The sequence below is a fragment of the Nothobranchius furzeri genome, chromosome 9 (assembly GCF_043380555.1).
Source record: "Nothobranchius furzeri strain GRZ-AD chromosome 9, NfurGRZ-RIMD1, whole genome shotgun sequence".
In the NCBI taxonomy this organism is placed as follows: domain Eukaryota; kingdom Metazoa; phylum Chordata; class Actinopteri; order Cyprinodontiformes; family Nothobranchiidae; genus Nothobranchius; species Nothobranchius furzeri.
The window spans coordinates 7,847,541-7,873,738 of NC_091749.1; the positions used below are offsets into that span (position 1 = coordinate 7,847,541).

Here is a 26,198-nt window from a genome sequence, read left to right on the forward strand (position 1 = left end):
TAATCAGTGTCCTTGTTCATTATTATGACGGACGTTAATCAGTGTCCTTGTTCATTATTATGACGGTCGTTAATCAGTGTCCTTGGTCATTATTATGACGGTCGTTAATCAGTGTCCTTGTTCATTATTATGACGGACGTAAATCAGTGTCCTTGTTCATTATTATGACGGACGTTAATCAGTGTCCTTGTTCATTATTATGACGGTCGTTAATCAGTGTCCTTGTTCATTATTATAACGGTCGTTAATCAGTGTCCTTGTGCATTATTATAACGGTCGTTAATCAGTGTCCTTGTTCATTATTATGACGGTCGTTGATCAGTGTCCTTGTTCATTATTGTGACGGTCGTTGATCAGTGTCCTTGTTTATTATTATGACGGTCGTTAATCAGTGTCCTTGTTCATTATTATGACGGTCGTTAATCAATGTCCTTGTTTATTATTATGACGGTCGTTAATCGGTGTCCTTGTTCATTATTATAACGGTCGTTAATCGGTGTCCTTGTTTATTATTATAACGGTCATTAATCGGTGTCCTTGTTCATTATTATGACGGTCGTTAATCAGTGTCCTTGTTCATTATTATAACGGTCGTTATTCAGTGTCCTTGTTCATTATTATGACGGTCGTTTATCAGTGTCCTTGTTTATTATTATGACGGTCGTTGATCAGTGTCCTTGTTTATTATTATGACGGTCGTTATTCAGTGTCCTTGTTTATTATTATGACGGTCGTTATTCAGTGTCCTTGTTCATTATTATGACGGTCGTTAATCAGTGTCCTTGTTCATTATTATGACGGTCATTAATCAGTGTCCTTGTTCATTATTATGACGGTCGTTAATCAGTGTCCTTGTTCATTATTATGACGGTCGTTAATCAGTGTCCTTGTTCATTATTATGACGGACGTTAATCAGTGTCCTTGTTCATTATTATGACGGTCGTTAATCAGTGTCCTTATTCATTATTATGATGGTCGTTAATCAGTGTCCTTGTTCATTATTATGACGGACGTTAATCAGTGTCCTTGTTCATTATTATGACGGACGTTAATCAGTGTCCTTGTTCATTATTATGACGGTCGTTAATCAGTGTCCTTATTCATTATTATGACGGTCGTTAATCAGTGTCCTTGTTCATTATTATGACGGACGTTAATCAGTGTCCTTGTTCATTATTATGATGGTCATTGATCAGTGTCCTTGTTTATTATTATGACGGTCGTTAATCAGTGTCCTTGTTCATTATTATGACGGACGTTAATCAGTGTCCTTGTTCATTATTATAACGGTCGTTATTCAGTGTCCTTGTTCATTATTATGATGGTCGTTTATCAGTGTCCTTGTTTATTATTATGACGGTCGTTGATCAGTGTCCTTGTTTATTATTATGACGGTCGTTATTCAGTGTCCTTGTTCATTATTATGACGGTCGTTAATCAGTGTCCTTGTTCATTATTATGACGGTCGTTAATCAGTGTCCTTGTTCATTATTATGACGGACGTTAATCAGTGTCCTTGTTCATTATTATGACGGTCGTTAATCAGTGTCCTTATTCATTATTATGACGGTCGTTAATCAGTGTCCTTGTTCATTATTATGACGGACGTTAATCAGTGTCCTTGTTCATTATTATGACGGTCGTTGATCAGTGTCCTTGTTTATTATTATGACGGTCGTTGATCAGTGTCCTTGTTTATTATTATGAAGGTCGTTAATCAGTGTCCTTGTTTATTATTATGACGGTCGTTAATCAGTGGCCTTGTTCATTATTAAAACGGTCATTAATCGGTGTCCTTGTTTATTATTATGACGTTCGTTAATCGTGTCCTTGTTCATTATTATAACGGTCGTTAATCAGTGTCCTTGTTCATTATTATGACGGTCGTTGATCAGTGTCCTTGTTTATTATTATGACGGTCGTTAATCAGTGTCCTTGTTCATTATTATGACGGTCGTTAATCAGTGTCCTTGTTCATTATTATGACGGTCGTTAATCAGTGTCCTTGTTCATTATTATGACGGACGTTAATCAGTGTCCTTGTTCATTATTATGACGGTCGTTAATCAGTGTCCTTGTTCATTATTATGACGGTCGTTAATCAGTGTCCTTGTTCATTATTATGACGGTCGTTGATAAATGTCCTTGTTTATTATTATGACGGTCGTTAATCAGTGTCCCTGTTTATTATTATGATGGTCGTTAATCTGTGTCCTTGTTCATTATTATGACGGTCGTTAATCAATGTCCTTGTTCATTATTATAACGGTCGTTAATCAGTGTCCTTGTTCATTATTAAGACGGTCGTTAATCAGTGTCCTTGTTCATTATTATAACAGTCGTTATTCAGTGTCCTTGTTCATTATTATGACGGTCGTTAATCAGTGTCCTTGTTCATTATTATAACGGTCATTAATCAGTGTCCTTGTTCATTATTATGACGGTGTTATTCAGTGGCCTTGTTCATTATTATGACGGTCGTTAATCAGTGTCCTTGTTCATTATTATGACGGTCGTTAATCAGTGTCCTTGTTCATTATTATGACGGACGTTAATCAGTGCCCTTGTTCATTATTATAACGGTCGTTAATCAGTGCCCTTGTTCATTATTATGACTGTCGTTATTCAGTGTCCTTGTTCATTATTATAACGGTCGTTAATCAGTGTCCTTGTTCATTATTATGACAGTCGTTAATCAGTGTCCTTGTTCATTATTATGACGGTCGTTAATCAGTGTCCTTGTTCATTATTATGACGGTCGTTATTCAGTGTCCTTGTTCATTATTATGACGGTCGTTAATCAGTGTCCTTGTTCATTATTATGACGGTCGTTAATCAGTGTCCTTGTTCATTATTTTGAAGGTCGTTGATCAGTGTCCTTGTTTATTATTATGACAGTCGTTGATCAGTGTCCTTGTTCATTATTATGACAGTCGTTGATCAGTGTCCTTGTTCATTATTATGACGGTTGTTGATCAGTGTCCTTGTTTATTATTATGACGATCGTTATTCAGTGTCCTTGTTCATTATTATAACGGTCGTTAATCTGTGTCCTTGTTCATTATTATAAAGGTCGTTAATCAGTGCCCTTGTTCATTATTATAACGGTCGTTAATCAGTGCCCTTGTTCATTATTATGACTGTCGTTATTCAGTGTCCTTGTTCATTATTATAACGGTCGTTAATCAGTGTCCTTATTCATTATTATGACAGTCGTTAATCAGTGTCCTTGTTCATTATTTTGAAGGTTGTTGATCAGTGTCCTTGTTTATTATTGAAGGTCGTTGATCAGTGTCCTTGTTCATTATTATGACGGTCGTTGATCAGTGTCCTTGTTCATTATAATGACGGTCGTTAATCAGTGGCCTTGTTCATTATTATGACGGTCGTTAATCAGTGTCCTTGTTCATTAGTATGACGGTTGTTAATCAGTGTACTTGTTCATTAATATAACGGTCGTTAATCAGTGTCCTTGTTCATTATTATAACGGTCGTTAATCAGTGTCCTTGTTCATTATTATGACGGTCGTTAATCAGTGTCCTTGTTCATTATTATAACGGTCGTTAATCAGTGTCCTTGTTCATTATTAAGACGGTCGTTAATCAGTGTCCTTGTTCATTATTATGACGGTCGTTGATCAGTGACCTTGTTTATTATTATGACGGTCGTTGATCAGTGTCCTTGTTCATTATTATGACGGTCGTTGATCAGTGTCCTTGTTTATTATTATGACGGTCGTTGATCAGTGTCCTTGTTTATTATTATGACGGTCGATAATCAGTGTCCTTGTGCATTATTTAGACGGTCATTGATCAGTGTCCTAGTTCATTATTATGACGGTCGTTTATCAGTGTCCTTGTTTATTATTATGACAGTCGTTGATCAGTGTCCTTGTTCATTATTATGACAGTCGTTGATCAGTGTCCTTGTTTATTATTATGATGGTCGTTGATCAGTGTCCTTGTTCATTATTATGACGATCGTTAATCAGTGTCCTTGTTCATTATTAAGATGGTCGTTGATCAGTGTCCTTGTTTATTATTATGACGGTCATTGATCAGTGTCCTTGTTTATTATTATGACGGTCGTTAATCAGTGTCCTTGTTCATTATTATGACGGTCGTTAATCGGTGTCCTTGTTCATTATTATAACGGTCATTGATCAGTGTCCTTGTTCATTATTATGACGGTCGTTGATCAGTGTCCTTGTTTATTATTATGACGGTAGTTGATCAGTGTCCTTGTTTATTATTATGACGGTCGTTATTCAGTGTCTTTGTTCATTATTATAATGGTCGTTAATCGGTGTCCTTGTTCATTATTATGACGGTCGTTAATCAGTGTCCTTGTTTATTATTATGACGGTCGTTGAACAGTGTCCTTGTTCATTATTATGACGGTCGTTAATCAGTGTCCTTGTTCATTATTATGACGGTCGTTATTCAGTGTCCTTGTTTATTATTATGACGGTCGTTGATCAGTGTCCTTGTTCATTATTATGACGGTCGTTAATCAGTGTCCTTGTTCATTATTATGACGGTCGTTAATCAGTGTCCTTGTTCATTATTATGACGGACGTTAATCAGTGTCCTTGTTCATTATTATGACGGTCGTTAATCAGTGTCCTTGTTCATTATTATGACGGTCGTTAATCAGTGTCCTTGTTCGTTATTATGACGGTCGTTAATCAGTGTCCTTGTTCATTATTATGACGGTCGTTGATCAGTGTCCTTGTTTATTATTATGACGGTCGTTAATCAGTGTCCTTGTTCATTATTATGACGGTCGTTAATCAGTGTCCTTGTTCATTATTATGACGGTCGTTAATCAGTGTCCTTGTTCATTATTATGACGGACGTTAATCAGTGTCCTTGTTCATTATTATGACGGTCGTTAATCAGTGTCCTTGTTCATTATTATGACGGTCGTTAATCAGTGTCCTTGTTCATTATTATGACGGTCGTTGATAAATGTCCTTGTTTATTATTATGACGGTCGTTAATCAGTGTCCCTGTTTATTATTATGATGGTCGTTAATCGGTGTCCTTGTTCATTATTATGACGGTCGTTAATCAATGTCCTTGTTCATTATTATAACGGTCGTTAATCAGTGTCCTTGTTCATTGTTAAGACGGTCGTTAATCAGTGTCCTTGTTCATTATTATAACAGTCGTTATTCAGTGTCCTTGTTCATTATTATGACGGTCGTTAATCAGTGTCCTTGTTCATTATTATAACGGTCATTAATCAGTGTCCTTGTTCATTATTATGACGGTGTTATTCAGTGGCCTTGTTCATTGTTATGACGGTCGTTAATCAGTGTCCTTGTTCATTATTATAACGGTCGTTAATCAGTGTCCTTGTTCATTATTATGACGGTCGTTAATCAGTGTCCTTGTTCATTATTATGACGGACGTTAATCAGTGTCCTTGTTCATTATTATGACGGTCGTTAATCAGTGTCCTTGTTCATTATTATGACGGACGTTAATCAGTGTCCTTATTCATTATTATGACGGACGTTAATCAGTGTCCTTGTTCATTATTATGACGGTCGTTAATCAGTGTCCTTGGTCATTATTATGACGGTCGTTAATCAGCGTCCTTGTTCATTATTATGACGGACGTAAATCAGTGTCCTTGTTCATTATTATGACGGACGTTAATCAGTGTCCTTGTTCATTATTATGACGGTCGTTAATCAGTGTCCTTGTTCATTATTATAACGGTCGTTAATCAGTGTCCTTGTGCATTATTATAACGGTCGTTAATCAGTGTCCTTGTTCATTATTATGACGGTCGTTGATCAGTGTCCTTGTTCATTATTGTGACGGTCGTTGATCAGTGTCCTTGTTTATTATTATGACGGTCGTTAATCAGTGTCCTTGTTCATTATTATGACGGTCGTTAATCAATGTCCTTGTTTATTATTATGACGGTCGTTAATCGGTGTCCTTGTTCATTATTATAACGGTCGTTAATCGGTGTCCTTGTTTATTATTATAACGGTCATTAATCGGTGTCCTTGTTCATTATTATAACGGTCGTTAATCAGTGTCCTTGTTCATTATTATAACGGTCGTTATTCAGTGTCCTTGTTCATTATTATGACGGTCGTTTATCAGTGTCCTTGTTTATTATTATGACGGTCGTTGATCAGTGTCCTTGTTTATTATTATGACGGTCGTTATTCAGTGTCCTTGTTTATTATTATGACGGTCGTTATTCAGTGTCCTTGTTCATTATTATGACGGTCGTTAATCAGTGTCCTTGTTCATTATTATGACGGTCATTAATCAGTGTCCTTGTTCATTATTATGACGGTCGTTAATCAGTGTCCTTGTTCATTATTATGACGGTCGTTAATCAGTGTCCTTGTTCATTATTATGACGGACGTTAATCAGTGTCCTTGTTCATTATTATGACGGTCGTTAATCAGTGTCCTTATTCATTATTATGACGGTCGTTAATCAGTGTCCTTGTTCATTATTATGACGGACGTTAATCAGTGTCCTTGTTCATTATTATGACGGACGTTAATCAGTGTCCTTGTTCATTATTATGACGGTCGTTAATCAGTGTCCTTATTCATTATTATGACGGTCGTTAATCAGTGTCCTTGTTCATTATTATGACGGACGTTAATCAGTGTCCTTGTTCATTATTATGATGGTCATTGATCAGTGTCCTTGTTTATTATTATGACGGTCGTTAATCAGTGTCCTTGTTCATTATTATGACGGACGTTAATCAGTGTCCTTGTTCATTATTATAACGGTCGTTATTCAGTGTCCTTGTTCATTATTATGATGGTCGTTTATCAGTGTCCTTGTTTATTATTATGACGGTCGTTGATCAGTGTCCTTGTTTATTATTATGACGGTCGTTATTCAGTGTCCTTGTTCATTATTATGACGGTCGTTAATCAGTGTCCTTGTTCATTATTATGACGGTCGTTAATCAGTGTCCTTGTTCATTATTATGACGGACGTTAATCAGTGTCCTTGTTCATTATTATGACGGTCGTTAATCAGTGTCCTTATTCATTATTATGACGGTCGTTAATCAGTGTCCTTGTTCATTATTATGACGGACGTTAATCAGTGTCCTTGTTCATTATTATGACGGTCGTTGATCAGTGTCCTTGTTTATTATTATGACGGTCGTTGATCAGTGTCCTTGTTTATTATTATGAAGGTCGTTAATCAGTGTCCTTGTTTATTATTATGACGGTCGTTAATCAGTGGCCTTGTTCATTATTAAAACGGTCATTAATCGGTGTCCTTGTTTTATTATTATGACGTTCGTTAATCGTGTCCTTGTTCATTATTATAACGGTCGTTAATCAGTGTCCTTGTTCATTATTATGACGGTCGTTGATCAGTGTCCTTGTTTATTATTATGACGGTCGTTAATCAGTGTCCTTGTTCATTATTATGACGGTCGTTAATCAGTGTCCTTGTTCATTATTATGACGGTCGTTAATCAGTGTCCTTGTTCATTATTATGACGGACGTTAATCAGTGTCCTTGTTCATTATTATGACGGTCGTTAATCAGTGTCCTTGTTCATTATTATGACGGTCGTTAATCAGTGTCCTTGTTCATTATTATAACGGTCGTTAATCAGTGTCCTTGTGCATTATTATAACGGTCGTTAATCAGTGTCCTTGTTCATTATTATGACGGTCGTTGATCAGTGTCCTTGTTTATTATTATGACGGTCGTTGATCAGTGTCCTTGTTCATTATTATGACGATCGTTAATCAGTGTCCTTGTTCATTATTAAGATGGTCGTTGATCAGTGTCCTTGTTTATTATTATGACGGTCATTGATCAGTGTCCTTGTTTATTATTATGACGGTCGTTAATCAGTGTCCTTGTTCATTATTATGACGGTCGTTAATCGGTGTCCTTGTTCATTATTATAACGGTCATTGATCAGTGTCCTTGTTCATTATTATGACGGTCGTTGATCAGTGTCCTTGTTTATTATTATGACGGTAGTTGATCAGTGTCCTTGTTTATTATTATGACGGTCGTTATTCAGTGTCTTTGTTCATTATTATAATGGTCGTTAATCGGTGTCCTTGTTCATTATTATGACGGTCGTTAATCAGTGTCCTTGTTTATTATTATGACGGTCGTTGAACAGTGTCCTTGTTCATTATTATGACGGTCGTTAATCAGTGTCCTTGTTCATTATTATGACGGTCGTTATTCAGTGTCCTTGTTTATTATTATGACGGTCGTTGATCAGTGTCCTTGTTCATTATTATGACGGTCGTTAATCAGTGTCCTTGTTCATTATTATGACGGTCGTTAATCAGTGTCCTTGTTCATTATTATGACGGACGTTAATCAGTGTCCTTGTTCATTATTATGACGGTCGTTAATCAGTGTCCTTGTTCATTATTATGACGGTCGTTAATCAGTGTCCTTGTTCGTTATTATGACGGTCGTTAATCAGTGTCCTTGTTCATTATTATGACGGTCGTTGATCAGTGTCCTTGTTTATTATTATGACGGTCGTTAATCAGTGTCCTTGTTCATTATTATGACGGTCGTTAATCAGTGTCCTTGTTCATTATTATGACGGTCGTTAATCAGTGTCCTTGTTCATTATTATGACGGACGTTAATCAGTGTCCTTGTTCATTATTATGACGGTCGTTAATCAGTGTCCTTGTTCATTATTATGACGGTCGTTAATCAGTGTCCTTGTTCATTATTATGACGGTCGTTGATAAATGTCCTTGTTTATTATTATGACGGTCGTTAATCAGTGTCCCTGTTTATTATTATGATGGTCGTTAATCGGTGTCCTTGTTCATTATTATGACGGTCGTTAATCAATGTCCTTGTTCATTATTATAACGGTCGTTAATCAGTGTCCTTGTTCATTGTTAAGACGGTCGTTAATCAGTGTCCTTGTTCATTATTATAACAGTCGTTATTCAGTGTCCTTGTTCATTATTATGACGGTCGTTAATCAGTGTCCTTGTTCATTATTATAACGGTCATTAATCAGTGTCCTTGTTCATTATTATGACGGTGTTATTCAGTGGCCTTGTTCATTGTTATGACGGTCGTTAATCAGTGTCCTTGTTCATTATTATAACGGTCGTTAATCAGTGTCCTTGTTCATTATTATGACGGTCGTTAATCAGTGTCCTTGTTCATTATTATGACGGACGTTAATCAGTGTCCTTGTTCATTATTATGACGGTCGTTAATCAGTGTCCTTGTTCATTATTATGACGGACGTTAATCAGTGTCCTTATTCATTATTATGACGGACGTTAATCAGTGTCCTTGTTCATTATTATGACGGTCGTTAATCAGTGTCCTTGGTCATTATTATGACGGTCGTTAATCAGCGTCCTTGTTCATTATTATGACGGACGTAAATCAGTGTCCTTGTTCATTATTATGACGGACGTTAATCAGTGTCCTTGTTCATTATTATGACGGTCGTTAATCAGTGTCCTTGTTCATTATTATAACGGTCGTTAATCAGTGTCCTTGTGCATTATTATAACGGTCGTTAATCAGTGTCCTTGTTCATTATTATGACGGTCGTTGATCAGTGTCCTTGTTCATTATTGTGACGGTCGTTGATCAGTGTCCTTGTTTATTATTATGACGGTCGTTAATCAGTGTCCTTGTTCATTATTATGACGGTCGTTAATCAATGTCCTTGTTTATTATTATGACGGTCGTTAATCGGTGTCCTTGTTCATTATTATAACGGTCGTTAATCGGTGTCCTTGTTTATTATTATAACGGTCATTAATCGGTGTCCTTGTTCATTATTATAACGGTCGTTAATCAGTGTCCTTGTTCATTATTATAACGGTCGTTATTCAGTGTCCTTGTTCATTATTATGACGGTCGTTTATCAGTGTCCTTGTTTATTATTATGACGGTCGTTGATCAGTGTCCTTGTTTATTATTATGACGGTCGTTATTCAGTGTCCTTGTTTATTATTATGACGGTCGTTATTCAGTGTCCTTGTTCATTATTATGACGGTCGTTAATCAGTGTCCTTGTTCATTATTATGACGGTCATTAATCAGTGTCCTTGTTCATTATTATGACGGTCGTTAATCAGTGTCCTTGTTCATTATTATGACGGTCGTTAATCAGTGTCCTTGTTCATTATTATGACGGACGTTAATCAGTGTCCTTGTTCATTATTATAACGGTCGTTATTCAGTGTCCTTGTTCATTATTATGATGGTCGTTATTCAGTGTCCTTGTTCATTATTATGACGGTCGTTAATCAGTGTCCTTGTTCATTATTATGACGGACGTTAATCAGTGTCCTTGTTCATTATTATGATGGTCATTGATCAGTGTCCTTGTTTATTATTATGACGGTCGTTAATCAGTGTCCTTGTTCATTATTATGACGGACGTTAATCAGTGTCCTTGTTCATTATTATAACGGTCGTTATTCAGTGTCCTTGTTCATTATTATGATGGTCGTTTATCAGTGTCCTTGTTTATTATTATGACGGTCGTTGATCAGTGTCCTTGTTTATTATTATGACGGTCGTTATTCAGTGTCCTTGTTCATTATTATGACGGTCGTTAATCAGTGTCCTTGTTCAATATTATGACGGTCGTTAATCAGTGTCCTTGTTCATTATTATGACGGACGTTAATCAGTGTCCTTGTTCATTATTATGACGGTCGTTAATCAGTGTCCTTATTCATTATTATGACGGTCGTTAATCAGTGTCCTTGTTCATTATTATGACGGACGTTAATCAGTGTCCTTGTTCATTATTATGACGGTCGTTGATCAGTGTCCTTGTTTATTATTATGACGGTCGTTGATCAGTGTCCTTGTTTATTATTATGAAGGTCGTTAATCAGTGTCCTTGTTTATTATTATGACGGTCGTTAATCAGTGGCCTTGTTCATTATTAAAACGGTCATTAATCGGTGTCCTTGTTTTATTATTATGACGTTCGTTAATCGTGTCCTTGTTCATTATTATAACGGTCGTTAATCAGTGTCCTTGTTCATTATTATGACGGTCGTTGATCAGTGTCCTTGTTTATTATTATGACGGTCGTTAATCAGTGTCCTTGTTCATTATTATGACGGTCGTTAATCAGTGTCCTTGTTCATTATTATGACGGTCGTTAATCAGTGTCCTTGTTCATTATTATGACGGACGTTAATCAGTGTCCTTGTTCATTATTATGACGGTCGTTAATCAGTGTCCTTGTTCATTATTATGACGGTCGTTAATCAGTGTCCTTGTTCATTATTATAACGGTCGTTAATCAGTGTCCTTGTGCATTATTATAACGGTCGTTAATCAGTGTCCTTGTTCATTATTATGACGGTCGTTGATCAGTGTCCTTGTTCATTATTGTGACGGTCGTTGATCAGTGTCCTTGTTTATTATTATGACGGTCGTTAATCAGTGTCCTTGTTCATTATTATGACGGTCGTTAATCAATGTCCTTGTTTATTATTATGACGGTCGTTAATCGGTGTCCTTGTTCATTATTATAACGGTCGTTAATCGGTGTCCTTGTTTATTATTATAACGGTCATTAATCGGTGTCCTTGTTCATTATTATAACGGTCGTTAATCAGTGTCCTTGTTCATTATTATAACGGTCGTTATTCAGTGTCCTTGTTCATTATTATGACGGTCGTTTATCAGTGTCCTTGTTTATTATTATGACGGTCGTTGATCAGTGTCCTTGTTTATTATTATGACGGTCGTTATTCAGTGTCCTTGTTTATTATTATGACGGTCGTTATTCAGTGTCCTTGTTCATTATTATGACGGTCGTTAATCAGTGTCCTTGTTCATTATTATGACGGTCATTAATCAGTGTCCTTGTTCATTATTATGACGGTCGTTAATCAGTGTCCTTGTTCATTATTATGACGGTCGTTAATCAGTGTCCTTGTTCATTATTATGACGGACGTTAATCAGTGTCCTTGTTCATTATTATGACGGTCGTTAATCAGTGTCCTTATTCATTATTATGACGGTCGTTAATCAGTGTCCTTGTTCATTATTATGACGGACGTTAATCAGTGTCCTTGTTCATTATTATGACGGACGTTAATCAGTGTCCTTGTTCATTATTATGACGGTCGTTAATCAGTGTCCTTATTCATTATTATGACGGTCGTTAATCAGTGTCCTTGTTCATTATTATGACGGACGTTAATCAGTGTCCTTGTTCATTATTATGATGGTCATTGATCAGTGTCCTTGTTTATTATTATGACGGTCGTTAATCAGTGTCCTTGTTCATTATTATGACGGACGTTAATCAGTGTCCTTGTTCATTATTATAACGGTCGTTATTCAGTGTCCTTGTTCATTATTATGATGGTCGTTTATCAGTGTCCTTGTTTATTATTATGACGGTCGTTGATCAGTGTCCTTGTTTATTATTATGATGGTCGTTATTCAGTGTCCTTGTTCATTATTATGACGGTCGTTAATCAGTGTCCTTGTTCATTATTATGACGGTCGTTAATCAGTGTCCTTGTTCATTATTATGACGGACGTTAATCAGTGTCCTTGTTCATTATTATGACGGTCGTTAATCAGTGTCCTTATTCATTATTATGACGGTCGTTAATCAGTGTCCTTGTTCATTATTATGACGGACGTTAATCAGTGTCCTTGTTCATTATTATGACGGTCGTTGATCAGTGTCCTTGTTTATTATTATGACGGTCGTTGATCAGTGTCCTTGTTTATTATTATGAAGGTCGTTAATCAGTGTCCTTGTTTATTATTATGACGGTCGTTAATCAGTGGCCTTGTTCATTATTAAAACGGTCATTAATCGGTGTCCTTGTTTATTATTATGACGTTCGTTAATCGTGTCCTTGTTCATTATTATAACGGTCGTTAATCAGTGTCCTTGTTCATTATTATGACGGTCGTTGATCAGTGTCCTTGTTTATTATTATGACGGTCGTTAATCAGTGTCCTTGTTCATTATTATGACGGTCGTTAATCAGTGTCCTTGTTCATTATTATGACGGTCGTTAATCAGTGTCCTTGTTCATTATTATGACGGACGTTAATCAGTGTCCTTGTTCATTATTATGACGGTCGTTAATCAGTGTCCTTGTTCATTATTATGACGGTCGTTAATCAGTGTCCTTGTTCATTATTATGACGGTCGTTGATAAATGTCCTTGTTTATTATTATGACGGTCGTTAATCAGTGTCCCTGTTTATTATTATGATGGTCGTTAATCTGTGTCCTTGTTCATTATTATGACGGTCGTTAATCAATGTCCTTGTTCATTATTATAACGGTCGTTAATCAGTGTCCTTGTTCATTATTAAGACGGTCGTTAATCAGTGTCCTTGTTCATTATTATAACAGTCGTTATTCAGTGTCCTTGTTCATTATTATGACGGTCGTTAATCAGTGTCCTTGTTCATTATTATAACGGTCATTAATCAGTGTCCTTGTTCATTATTATGACGGTGTTATTCAGTGGCCTTGTTCATTATTATGACGGTCGTTAATCAGTGTCCTTGTTCTTAATTATAACGGTCGTTAATCAGTGTCCTTGTTCATTATTATGACGGTCGTTAATCAGTGTCCTTGTTCATTATTATGACGGACGTTAATCAGTGTCCTTGTTCATTATTATGACGGTCGTTAATCAGTGTCCTTATTCATTATTATGACGGTCGTTAATCAGTGTCCTTGTTCATTATTATGACGGACGTTAATCAGTGTCCTTGTTCATTATTATGACGGTCGTTGATCAGTGTCCTTGTTTATTATTATGACGGTCGTTGATCAGTGTCCTTGTTTATTATTATGAAGGTCGTTAATCAGTGTCCTTGTTTATTATTATGACGGTCGTTAATCAGTGGCCTTGTTCATTATTAAAACGGTCATTAATCGGTGTCCTTGTTTTATTATTATGACGTTCGTTAATCGTGTCCTTGTTCATTATTATAACGGTCGTTAATCAGTGTCCTTGTTCATTATTATGACGGTCGTTGATCAGTGTCCTTGTTTATTATTATGACGGTCGTTAATCAGTGTCCTTGTTCATTATTATGACGGTCGTTAATCAGTGTCCTTGTTCATTATTATGACGGTCGTTAATCAGTGTCCTTGTTCATTATTATGACGGACGTTAATCAGTGTCCTTGTTCATTATTATGACGGTCGTTAATCAGTGTCCTTGTTCATTATTATGACGGTCGTTAATCAGTGTCCTTGTTCATTATTATAACGGTCGTTAATCAGTGTCCTTGTGCATTATTATAACGGTCGTTAATCAGTGTCCTTGTTCATTATTATGACGGTCGTTGATCAGTGTCCTTGTTCATTATTGTGACGGTCGTTGATCAGTGTCCTTGTTTATTATTATGACGGTCGTTAATCAGTGTCCTTGTTCATTATTATGACGGTCGTTAATCAATGTCCTTGTTTATTATTATGACGGTCGTTAATCGGTGTCCTTGTTCATTATTATAACGGTCGTTAATCGGTGTCCTTGTTTATTATTATAACGGTCATTAATCGGTGTCCTTGTTCATTATTATAACGGTCGTTAATCAGTGTCCTTGTTCATTATTATAACGGTCGTTATTCAGTGTCCTTGTTCATTATTATGACGGTCGTTTATCAGTGTCCTTGTTTATTATTATGACGGTCGTTGATCAGTGTCCTTGTTTATTATTATGACGGTCGTTATTCAGTGTCCTTGTTTATTATTATGACGGTCGTTATTCAGTGTCCTTGTTCATTATTATGACGGTCGTTAATCAGTGTCCTTGTTCATTATTATGACGGTCATTAATCAGTGTCCTTGTTCATTATTATGACGGTCGTTAATAAGTGTCCTTGTTCATTATTATGACGGTCGTTAATCAGTGTCCTTGTTCATTATTATGACGGACGTTAATCAGTGTCCTTGTTCATTATTATGACGGTCGTTAATCAGTGTCCTTATTCATTATTATGACGGTCGTTAATCAGTGTCCTTGTTCATTATTATGACGGACGTTAATCAGTGTCCTTGTTCATTATTATGACGGACGTTAATCAGTGTCCTTGTTCATTATTATGACGGTCGTTAATCAGTGTCCTTATTCATTATTATGACGGTCGTTAATCAGTGTCCTTGTTCATTATTATGACGGACGTTAATCAGTGTCCTTGTTCATTATTATGATGGTCATTGATCAGTGTCCTTGTTTATTATTATGACGGTCGTTAATCAGTGTCCTTGTTCATTATTATGACGGACGTTAATCAGTGTCCTTGTTCATTATTATAACGGTCGTTATTCAGTGTCCTTGTTCATTATTATGATGGTCGTTTATCAGTGTCCTTGTTTATTATTATGACGGTCGTTGATCAGTGTCCTTGTTTATTATTATGATGGTCGTTATTCAGTGTCCTTGTTCATTATTATGACGGTCGTTAATCAGTGTCCTTGTTCATTATTATGACGGTCGTTAATCAGTGTCCTTGTTCATTATTATGACGGACGTTAATCAGTGTCCTTGTTCATTATTATGACGGTCGTTAATCAGTGTCCTTATTCATTATTATGACGGTCGTTAATCAGTGTCCTTGTTCATTATTATGACGGACGTTAATCAGTGTCCTTGTTCATTATTATGACGGTCGTTGATCAGTGTCCTTGTTTATTATTATGACGGTCGTTGATCAGTGTCCTTGTTTATTATTATGAAGGTCGTTAATCAGTGTCCTTGTTTATTATTATGACGGTCGTTAATCAGTGGTCTTGTTCATTATTAAAACGGTCATTAATCGGTGTCCTTGTTTATTATTATGACGTTCGTTAATCGTGTCCTTGTTCATTATTATAACGGTCGTTAATCAGTGTCCTTGTTCATTATTATGACGGTCGTTGATCAGTGTCCTTGTTTATTATTATGACGGTCGTTAATCAGTGTCCTTGTTCATTATTATGACGGTCGTTAATCAGTGTCCTTGTTCATTATTATGACGGTCGTTAATCAGTGTCCTTGTTCATTATTATGACGGACGTTAATCAGTGTCCTTGTTCATTATTATGACGGTCATTAATCAGTGTCCTTGTTCATTATTATGACGGTCGTTAATCAGTGTCCTTGTTCATTATTATGACGGTCGTTGATAAATGTCCTTGTTTATTATTATGACGGTCGTTAATCAGTGTCCCTGTTTATTATTATGATGGTCGTTAATCTGTGTCCTTGTTCATTATTATGACGGTCGTTAATCAATGTCCTTGTTCATTATTATAACGGTCGTTAATCAGTGTCCTTGTTCATTATTAAGACGGTCGTTAATCAGTGTCCTTGTTCATTATTATAACAGTCGTTATTCAGTGTCCTTGTTCATTATTATGACGGTCGTTAATCAGTGTCCTTGTTCATTATTATAACGGTCATTAATCAGTGTCCTTGTTCATTATTATGACGGTGTTATTCAGTGGCCTTGTTCATTATTATGACGGTCGTTAATCAGTGTCCTTGTTCTTAATTATAACGGTCGTTAATCAGTGTCCTTGTTCATTATTATGACGGTCGTTAATCAGTGTCCTTGTTCATTATTATGACGGACGTTAATCAGTGTCCTTGTTCATTATTATGACGGTCGTTAATCAGTGTCCTTGTTCATTATTATGACGGACGTTAATCAGTGTCCTTGTTCATTATTATGACGGACGTTAATCAGTGTCCTTGTTCATTATTATGACGGTCGTTAATCAGTGTCCTTGTTCATTATTATGACGGTCGTTAATCAGTGTCCTTGTTCATTATTATGACGGACGTAAATCAGTGTCCTTGTTCATTATTATGACGGACGTTAATCAGTGTCCTTGTTCATTATTATGACGGTCGTTAATCAGTGTCCTTGTTCATTATTATAACGGTCGTTAATCAGTGTCCTTGTGCATTATTATAACAGTCGTTAATCAGTGTCCTTGTTCATTATTATGACGGTCGTTGATCAGTGTCCTTGTTCATTATTGTGACGGTCGTTGATCAGTGTCCTTGTTTATTATTATGACGGTCGTTAATCAGTGTCCTTGTTCATTATTATGACGGTCGTTAATCAATGTCCTTGTTTATTATTATGACGGTCGTTAATCGGTGTCCTTGTGCATTATTATGACGGACGTTAATCAGTGTCCTTGTTCATTATTATAACGGTCGTTATTCAGTGTCCTTGTTCATTATTATGACGGTCGTTTATCAGTGTCCTTGTTTATTATTATGACGGTCATTGATCAGTGTCCTTGTTTATTATTATGACGGTCGTTATCCAGTGTCCTTGTTCATTATTATGACGGTCGTTAATCAGTGTCCTTGTTCATTATTATGACGGTCGTTAATCAGTGTCCTTGTTCATTATTATGACGGACGTTAATCAGTGTCCTTGTTCATTATTATGACGGTCGTTAATCAGTGTCCTTATTCATTATTATGACGGTCGTTAATCAGTGTCCTTGTTCATTATTATGACGGACGTTAATCAGTGTCCTTGTTCATTATTATGATGGTCGTTGATCAGTGTCCTTGTTTATTATTATGACGGTCGTTGATCAGTGTCCTTGTTTATTATTATGAAGGTCGTTAATCAGTGTCCTTGTTTATTATTATGACGGTCGTTAATCAGTGGCCTTGTTCATTATTAAAACGGTCATTAATCGGTGTCCTTGTTTATTATTATGACGTTCCTTAATCGTGTCCTTGTTCATTATTATAACGGTCGTTAATCAGTGACCTTGTTCATTATTATAACGGTCGTTAATCAGTGTCCTTGTTCATTATTATGACGGTCGTTAATCAGTGTCCTTGTTCATTATTATAACAGTTGTTATTCAGTGTCCTTGTTCATTATTATGACGGTCGTTAATCAGTGTCCTTGTTCATAATTATGAAGGTCGTTGATCAGTGTCCTTGTTTATTATTGACGGTCGTTGATCAGTGTCCTTGTTCATTATTATGACGGTCGTTGATCAGTGTCCTTGTTCATTATTATGACGGTCGTTGATCAGTGTCCTTGTTCATTATTATGACGGTCGTTAATCAGTGGCCTTGTTCATTATTATGACGGTCGTTAATCAGTGTCCTTGTTCATTAGTATGACGGTCGTTAATCAGGGTACTTGTTCATTATTATAACGGTCGTTAATCAGTGTCCTTGTTCATTATTATAACGATCGTTAATCAGTGTCCTTGTTCATTATTATAACGGTCGTTAATCAGTGTCCTTGTTCATTATTAAGACGGTCGTTAATCAGTGTCCTTGTTCATTATTATAACGGTCGTTAATCAGTGTCCTTGTGCATTATTTAGACGGTCATTGATCAGTGTCCTTGTTCATTATTATGACGGTCGTTTATCAGTGTCCTTGTTTATTATTATGACGGTCGTTGATCAGTGTCCTTGTTCATTATTATGACGGTCGTTAATCAGTGTCCTTGTTTATTATTATGACGGTCGTTGATCAGTGTCCTTGTTCATTATTATGACGATCGTTAATCAGTGTCCTTGTTCATTATTATGACGGTCGTTGATCAGTGTCCTTGTTTATTATTATGACGGTCATTGATCAGTGTCCTTGTTTATTATTATGACTGTCGTTAATCAGTGTCCTTGTTTATTATTATGACTGTCGTTAATCAGTGTCCTTGTTCATTATTATGACGGTCGTTAATCGGTGTCCTTGTTCATTATTATAACGGTCATTGATCAGTGTCCTTGTTCATTATTATGACGGTCGTTGATCAGTGTCCTTGTTCATTATTATGACGGTCGTTGATCAGTGTCCTTGTTCATTATTATGACGGTCGTTAATCAGTGGCCTTGTTCATTATTATGACGGTCGTTAATCAGTGTCCTTGTTCATTAGTATGACGGTCGTTAATCAGGGTACTTGTTCATTATTATAACGGTCGTTAATCAGTGTCCTTGTTCATTATTATAACGATCGTTAATCAGTGTCCTTGTTCATTATTATAACGGTCGTTAATCAGTGTCCTTGTTCATTATTAAGACGGTCGTTAATCAGTGTCCTTGTTCATTATTATAACGGTCGTTAATCAGTGTCCTTGTGCATTATTTAGACGGTCATTGATCAGTGTCCTTGTTCATTATTATGACGGTCGTTTATCAGTGTCCTTGTTTATTATTATGACGGTCGTTGATCAGTGTCCTTGTTCATTATTATGACGGTCGTTAATCAGTGTCCTTGTTTATTATTATGACGGTCGTTGATCAGTGTCCTTGTTCATTATTATGACGATCGTTAATCAGTGTCCTTGTTCATTATTATGACGGTCGTTGATCAGTGTCCTTGTTTATTATTATGACGGTCATTGATCAGTGTCCTTGTTTATTATTATGACTGTCGTTAATCAGTGTCCTTGTTTATTATTATGACTGTCGTTAATCAGTGTCCTTGTTCATTATTATGACGGTCGTTAATCGGTGTCCTTGTTCATTATTATAACGGTCATTGATCAGTGTCCTTGTTCATTATTATGACGGTCGTTGATCAGTGTCCTTGTTCATTATTATGACGGTCGTTGATCAGTGTCCTTGTTTATTATTATGACGATCGTTATTCAGTGTCCTTGTTCATTATTATGACGGTTGTTAATCAGTGTCATTGTTCATTATTATGACGGTCGTTAATCAGTGTCCTTGTTCATTATTATGACGGTCGTTAATCAGTGTCCTTGTTCATTATTATGACGTACGTTAATCAGTGTCCTTGTTCATTATTATGACGGTCATTAATCAGTGTCCTTGTTCATTATTATGACGGTCGTTAATCAGTGTCCTTGTTCATTATTATGACGGTCGTTGATCAGTGTCCTTGTTTATTATTATGACTGTCGTTAATCAGTGTCCTTGTTTATTATTATGACGGTCGTTAATCAGTGGCCCTGTTCATTATTATGACGGCCGTTAATCGGTGTCCTTGTTCATTATTATGACGGTCGTTAATCAATGTCCTTGTTCCTTATTATAACGGTCGTTAATCAGTGTCCTTGTTCATTATTAAGACAGTCGTTAATCAGTGTCCTTGTTCATTATTATAACGGTCGTTATTCAGTGTCCTTGTTCATTATTATAACAGTCGTTAATCAGTGTCCTTGTTCATTATTATGACAGTGTTATTCAGTGGCCTTGTTCATTATTATGACGGTCGTTATTCAGTGTCCTTGATCATTATTATAATGGTCGTTAATCAGTGTCCTTGTTCATTATTATGACGGTCGTTAATCAGTGTCCTTATTCATTATTATGACGGACGTTAATCAGTGTCCTTGTTCATTATTATGACGGTCGTTAATCAGTGTCCTTGTTCATTATTATAACGGTCGTTAATCAGTGTCCTTGTTCATTATTATAACGGTCGTTAATCAGTGTCCTTGTTCATTATTATGACGGTCGTTAATCTGTGTCCTTGTTCATTATTATGACGGTCGTTAATCAGTGTCCTTGTGCATTATTATAACGGTCGTTAATCAGTGTCGTTGTTTATTATTATAACGGTCGTTAATCGGTGTCCTTGTTTATTATTATAACGGTCGTTAATCGGTGTCCTTGTTCATTATTATAACGGTCATTAATCAGTGTCCTTGTTCATTATTATGACGGACGTTAATGAGTGTCCTTGTTCATTATTATAACGGTCGTTAATCGGTGTCCTTGTTCATTATTATAACGGTCATTAATCAGTGTCTTTGTTCATTATTATAACGGTCGTTATTCCGTGTCCTTGTTCATTATTATGATGGTCGTTGATCAGTGTCCTTGTTTATTATTATGACGGTCGTTGATCAGTGTCCTTGTTTATTATTATGACGGTCGTTATTCAGTGTCCTTGTTCATTATTACGACGGTCGTTAATCAGTGTCCTTGTTCATTATTATGACGGTCGTTAATCAGTGTCCTTGTTCATTATTATGACGGACGTTAATCAGTGTCCTTGTTCATTATTATGATGGTCGTTGATCAGTGTCCTTGTTTATTATTATGACGGTCGTTGATCAGTGTCCATGTTTATTATTATGAAGGTCGTTAATCAGTGTCCTTGTTTATTATTATGACGGTCGTTAATCAGTGGCCTTGTTCATTATTAAAACGGTCGTTAATCAGTGTCCTTGTTTAGTATTATGACGTTCGTTAATCAGTGTCCTTGTTCATTATTATAACGGTCGTTAATCAGTGTCCTTGTTCATTATTATGACGGTCGTTAATCAGTGTCCTTGTTCATTATTATGACGGTCGTTTATCAGTGTCCTTGTTCATTATTATGACGATCGTTAATCAGTGTCCTTGTTCATTATCATGACGGTCGTTAATCAGTGTCCTTGTTTATTATTATAACGGTCGTTAATCGGTGTCCTTGTTCATTATTATAACGGTCATTAATCAGTGTCCTTGTTCATTATTATAACGGTCGTTATTCAGTGTCCTTGTTCATTATTATGATGGTCGTTGATCAGTGTCCTTGTTTATTATTATGACGGTCGTTGATCAGTGTCCTTGTTTATTATTATGACGGTCGTTATTCAGTGTCCTTGTTCATTATTATGACGGTCGTTAATCAGTGTCCTTGTTCATTATTATGACGGTCGTTAATCAGTGTCCTTGTTCATTATTATGACGGACGTTAATCAGTGTCCTTGTTCATTATTATGACGGTCGTTAATCAGTGTCCTTATTCATTATTATGACGGTCGTTAATCAGTGTCCTTGTTCATTATTATGACGGACGTTAATCAGTGTCCTTGTTCATTATTATGATGGTCGTTGATCAGTGTCCTTGTTTATTATTATGACGGACGTAAATCAGTGTCCTTGTTCATTATTATGATGGTCGTTAATCAGTGTCCTTGTTCATTATTATGACGGACGTTAATCGGTGTCCTTGTTCATTATTATGACGGTCGTTAATCAGTGTCCTTGTTCATTATTATGACGGTCGTTAATCAGTGTCCTTGTGCATTATTATAACGGTCGTTAATCAGTGTCCTTGTTTATTATTATGATGGTCGTTAATCAGTGTCCTTGTTCATTATTATGACGGTCGTTAATCAGTGTCCTTGTTCATTATTATAACGGTCGTTAATCGGTGTCCTTGTTCATTATTATAACGGTCATTATTCAGTGTCCTTGTTCATTATTATGATGGTCGTTGATCAGTGTCCTTGTTCATTATTATAACGGTCGTTAATCGGTGTCCTTGTTTATTATTATAACAGTCGTTAATCGGTGTCCTTGTTCATTATTATAACGGTCATTAATCAGTGTCCTTGTTCATTATTATAACGGTCGTTATTCAGTGTCCTTGTTCATTATTATGATGGTCGTTGATCAGTGTCCTTGTTTATTATTATGACGGTCATTGATCAGTGTCCTTGTTTATTATTATGACGGTCGTTATTCAGTGTCCTTGTTTATTATTATGACGGTCGTTATTCAGTGTCCTTGTTCATTATTATGACGGTCGTTAATCAGTGTCCTTGTTCATTATTATGACGGTCATTAATCAGTGTCCTTGTTCATTATTATGACGGACGTTAATCAGTGTCCTTGTTCATTATTATGACGGTCGTTAATCAGTGTCCTTATTCATTATTATGACGGTCGTTAATCAGTGTACTTGTTCATTATTATGACGGACGTTAATCAGTGTCCTTGTTCATTATTATGATGGTCGTTGATCAATGTCCTTGTTTATTATTATGACGGTCGTTGATCAGTGTCCTTGTTTATTATTATGAAGGTTGTTAATCAGTGTCCTTGTTTATTATTATGACGGTCCTTAATCAGTGGCCTTGTTCATTATTAAAACGGTCGTTAATCCGTGTCCTTGTTTATTATTATGATGTTCGTTAATCGGTGTCCTTGTTCATTATTATAATGGTCGTTAATCAGTGTCCTTGTTCATTATTATGACGGTCGTTAATCAGTGTCGTTGTTTATTATTATAACGGTCGTTAATCAGTGTCCTTGATCATTATTATGACGGTCGTTATTCAGTGTCCTTGTTCATTATTATGACGGTCGTTATTCAGTGTCCTTGTTCATTATTAGAACGGTCGTTAATCAGCGTCCTTGTTCATTATTATGACGGTCGTTAATCATTGTCCTTGTGCATTATCATAACGGTCGTTAATCAGTGTCCTTGTTCATTATTATAATGGTCGTTAATCAGTGTCCTTGTGCATTATTATAACGGTCGTTAATCAGTGTCCTTGTTCATTATTATAACGGTCGTTAATCAGTGTTCATGCTTTAAGAAGCTGTACCACCTTAAGTCACGTAAAAACGTGACCCAACGTAATCCACGTGAAAGCCCCATCTAATGGACAACTTTTGTCTCTGTACATACCTGCAGTTATCATCCATTTATCGTTATCCAGGTGAAATCCTCAATATATCGGAGCTAGGTGCTGCAGTTGCTCTCCACTAGCTGCAAAACCTAAGGCATGACGGGAAATGCCTGGCTCTCACCTGATCTAAGATCTGATTGGTTCCCATTCTGATCCAAACATCCAGTGGTAGAACATGAAATTCTAGTTGGTCGTATGTGTTCTGTAAATCATGTTACGTTGATGATGACAACTATATAGGCCATAAAGAGAAATGTGATTTGTTTTGTTTTCTCACATTTTCCTGTAAGCACCCATCGTGATATTGATTTTAGGCCATATCGCCCAGCCCTAAATGAGATCCATTTGCTCCACTAAATCCTCCTCCAAACATATAAAACAATTGATTTATAGGTAGCATACGTTGTTTCATGCCACACACTCCTGTGATGCAATGTGGGAAACCTAAACACTGATGTCACAAAAGGTCATCTTTGTTTGACTAAAGCTGTTTTACAAGACGAACCAAGCAGGTCTGCTCAGCTTCAACAAAGATCCCACTGCAGAGACCATTTAAACTTCTGGTCCAGAACAATGTTGTGACACTTCACTAATTCACCACCCAGGAGTCTCAGCTTCATCAGGACAGATGTTAGCCCCAGCCAGGTGTGCACAGGGCCACATGCCACCATCTTACCCTGATGGCTTCAGTCCTCCACACAGGTCCAATATGTAGTGTCTCCAGAGCTGGTGCAGGGGCAGGAAGAGCTCATACCTGCAAACACACAGAACTCAGACATGGATCCCAGGGAGAGTCCTGATCAAACCCCACCCCCCACAAACCTCTGGTGTTCAGCTTTGATCTGGAAGATTTTCATCACCCTCTTTTGTCGAGCACCCAGTCCTTTGGCTTTCTTGCTCTTCCTTTTAGTTGTGTCCTTCTTAGGTCGCGTGTAGCCCAGGATCACAGCCTTGTGAGCTAGCAAGGTGTCGAGGTCCAGGCGTGCAGGTGTCTTAATGCTGTTCTTCAGGAAGGCTTCAGTGAACGCTGCTGCTTTTGAGCTGCTAGGAGGCTAAAGGGACAGAATGGTGTCATATTCCACAAAACACCACAAACCAATCAGCAGGCAGGACAATGAGACGATGGCTGTGTTCAGATTCAGGGGTTGCATGCTCATGAGGTCAGATTTTCAGACCAGTGACATCACAGCACCCGGAGGAAGATTGTCCAAATTTAAAGAATGCGATCTTGAAATCTGTTGTTCTTTTCCCTGATTTAGAGGGCGGGTAAGGTGTAGTCTCTTCAACTCCATAAATCCAGAGATGCACTGTGGGACAGGTGCTGTGAGATACTCCGTTCCCCTGAAATATTCTGTTCACCTGTGTTGTGAGAAATGTTGTTCCCCTGAAATGTGCTTTCCTGTGTTGGGAGGTCATCCTTCAGGCTCTTCACACCATTTGTGATCGACTTTTACAGGAAAATTATGTAATGTAATAATGTCATGCTTGTATTTTTTATATTTCCCCATAAAACAATAAAATGTACAGTAAAATCATTGCCGTTCCCTCTTCTCCAGCTTTTATTCATTATTGAAAGTTACGTAAAAGGATGTAATCTCACAAAGTTTAACCATCTTTTATTTGAGGTTGTCTGGTCCTCATAGCGGACATCAAGTCCTGTGAATTTGGAAACATTTGTTTTTTATTTGCCTAAGTTATTAGGGAAACATATTTTAGGGGAAACGAATTTCTCGGAACACCGGCGGTACACCTGTAAAACTGCAACAAAACAAGGAAAAACTTTAAAACATGCGTGAGCTCCACTTCTGCAGCTTCTTCTGTAGCAGTTGCTAATTGACAGGAGGACATCTGCTGAAGTAGGGGCAAGACTTTTATTTAAGGCTAGACTGTCCAAATCCACAGCTGTTAACATCCGGTCCGAGACCAATGAGGATGGGTTCTCATGAGCCTGCAACCCCTGTGTGGATTACAGATTACTGTTACCTCCACATCCAGAGCCTTCTTCAGTTCACTAGGAACCGTGGTACATAGCAGGGCTTCACCTAACACACGCACACGCACACGCACACGCACACGCACACACACACACACACACACACACACACACACACACAGGTTGTCTTTAGCCTGAAATGTCACTGGATAAGTTTGTGAGAAACCAGCTAAAGCTACTTTTTCTGTCTAGATGCAGCTTTACGTCACAAAACGAGGTCACACTCAACCAGCGGGGAACATTTCCCCATCGAACCCTTTAGACTACACTCACCGTCCATGGCTGCAGGTTTCAGGGTTAGAAGAAACTTTCCTTCTGTCTTAAAAAAAACAACCGAAAACCAGAAGCTAGCTTACAGCGCTGTTAGCCTCTCTTCTTCTCTAGAGGTGAAAGACACCAGGCGCTGCGCTGCTGACCCCTGCTGGGCCGGTTTAGTACTACAGCTTAAAGAGTAACTGAACCCCAGAATAAATTGTTGCTTCTAAACGATATAATTTATGGAACTCAAAAGCATTCAAAATTCAATAAATAAATAAATAAATAAATAAATAAATAAATAAATAAATAAATAAATAAATAAGACATTATGAAATAAATAGCTACATGAAGAAATATTAGATAATTATGTAATCTGTCAATGAAATGATGAAATAACAGGATGTTATGTAAAATCTAAGCTCAATATTATGAAATATTTTTCATTCTTCTTTTAAATGTCTTTATTAATATAAAGTTTTTAAAAAAGTCATTTCTTCATAATAATCCAAATTAATATTGAGCCATTTTTTTAATTT

The 26,198-nt window shown here is 36.7% G+C and overlaps 1 protein-coding gene across 2 annotated transcripts in view; it reads right to left on the reverse strand.

Moving 5' to 3' along the window:
* pop4 (POP4 homolog, ribonuclease P/MRP subunit) overlaps positions 1–25,812 on the reverse strand; it is a 49,572-nt gene extending 23,760 nt beyond the window's left edge. For both annotated transcript variants that reach the window (XM_054735277.2, XM_054735276.2), the window contains exons 1-4: positions 25,678–25,812; positions 25,395–25,453; positions 24,234–24,463; positions 24,088–24,165 (exon numbers count right to left, since the gene is read on the reverse strand). In XM_054735277.2, the coding sequence (XP_054591252.2) occupies positions 24,088–24,165; positions 24,234–24,463; positions 25,395–25,453; positions 25,678–25,684 (374 nt within the window). In that variant the 5' untranslated portion in view covers positions 25,685–25,812. The remainder of the gene's footprint in view (positions 1–24,087; positions 24,166–24,233; positions 24,464–25,394; positions 25,454–25,677) is intronic.
* Between the last annotated feature and the right edge of the window lie 386 nt (positions 25,813–26,198).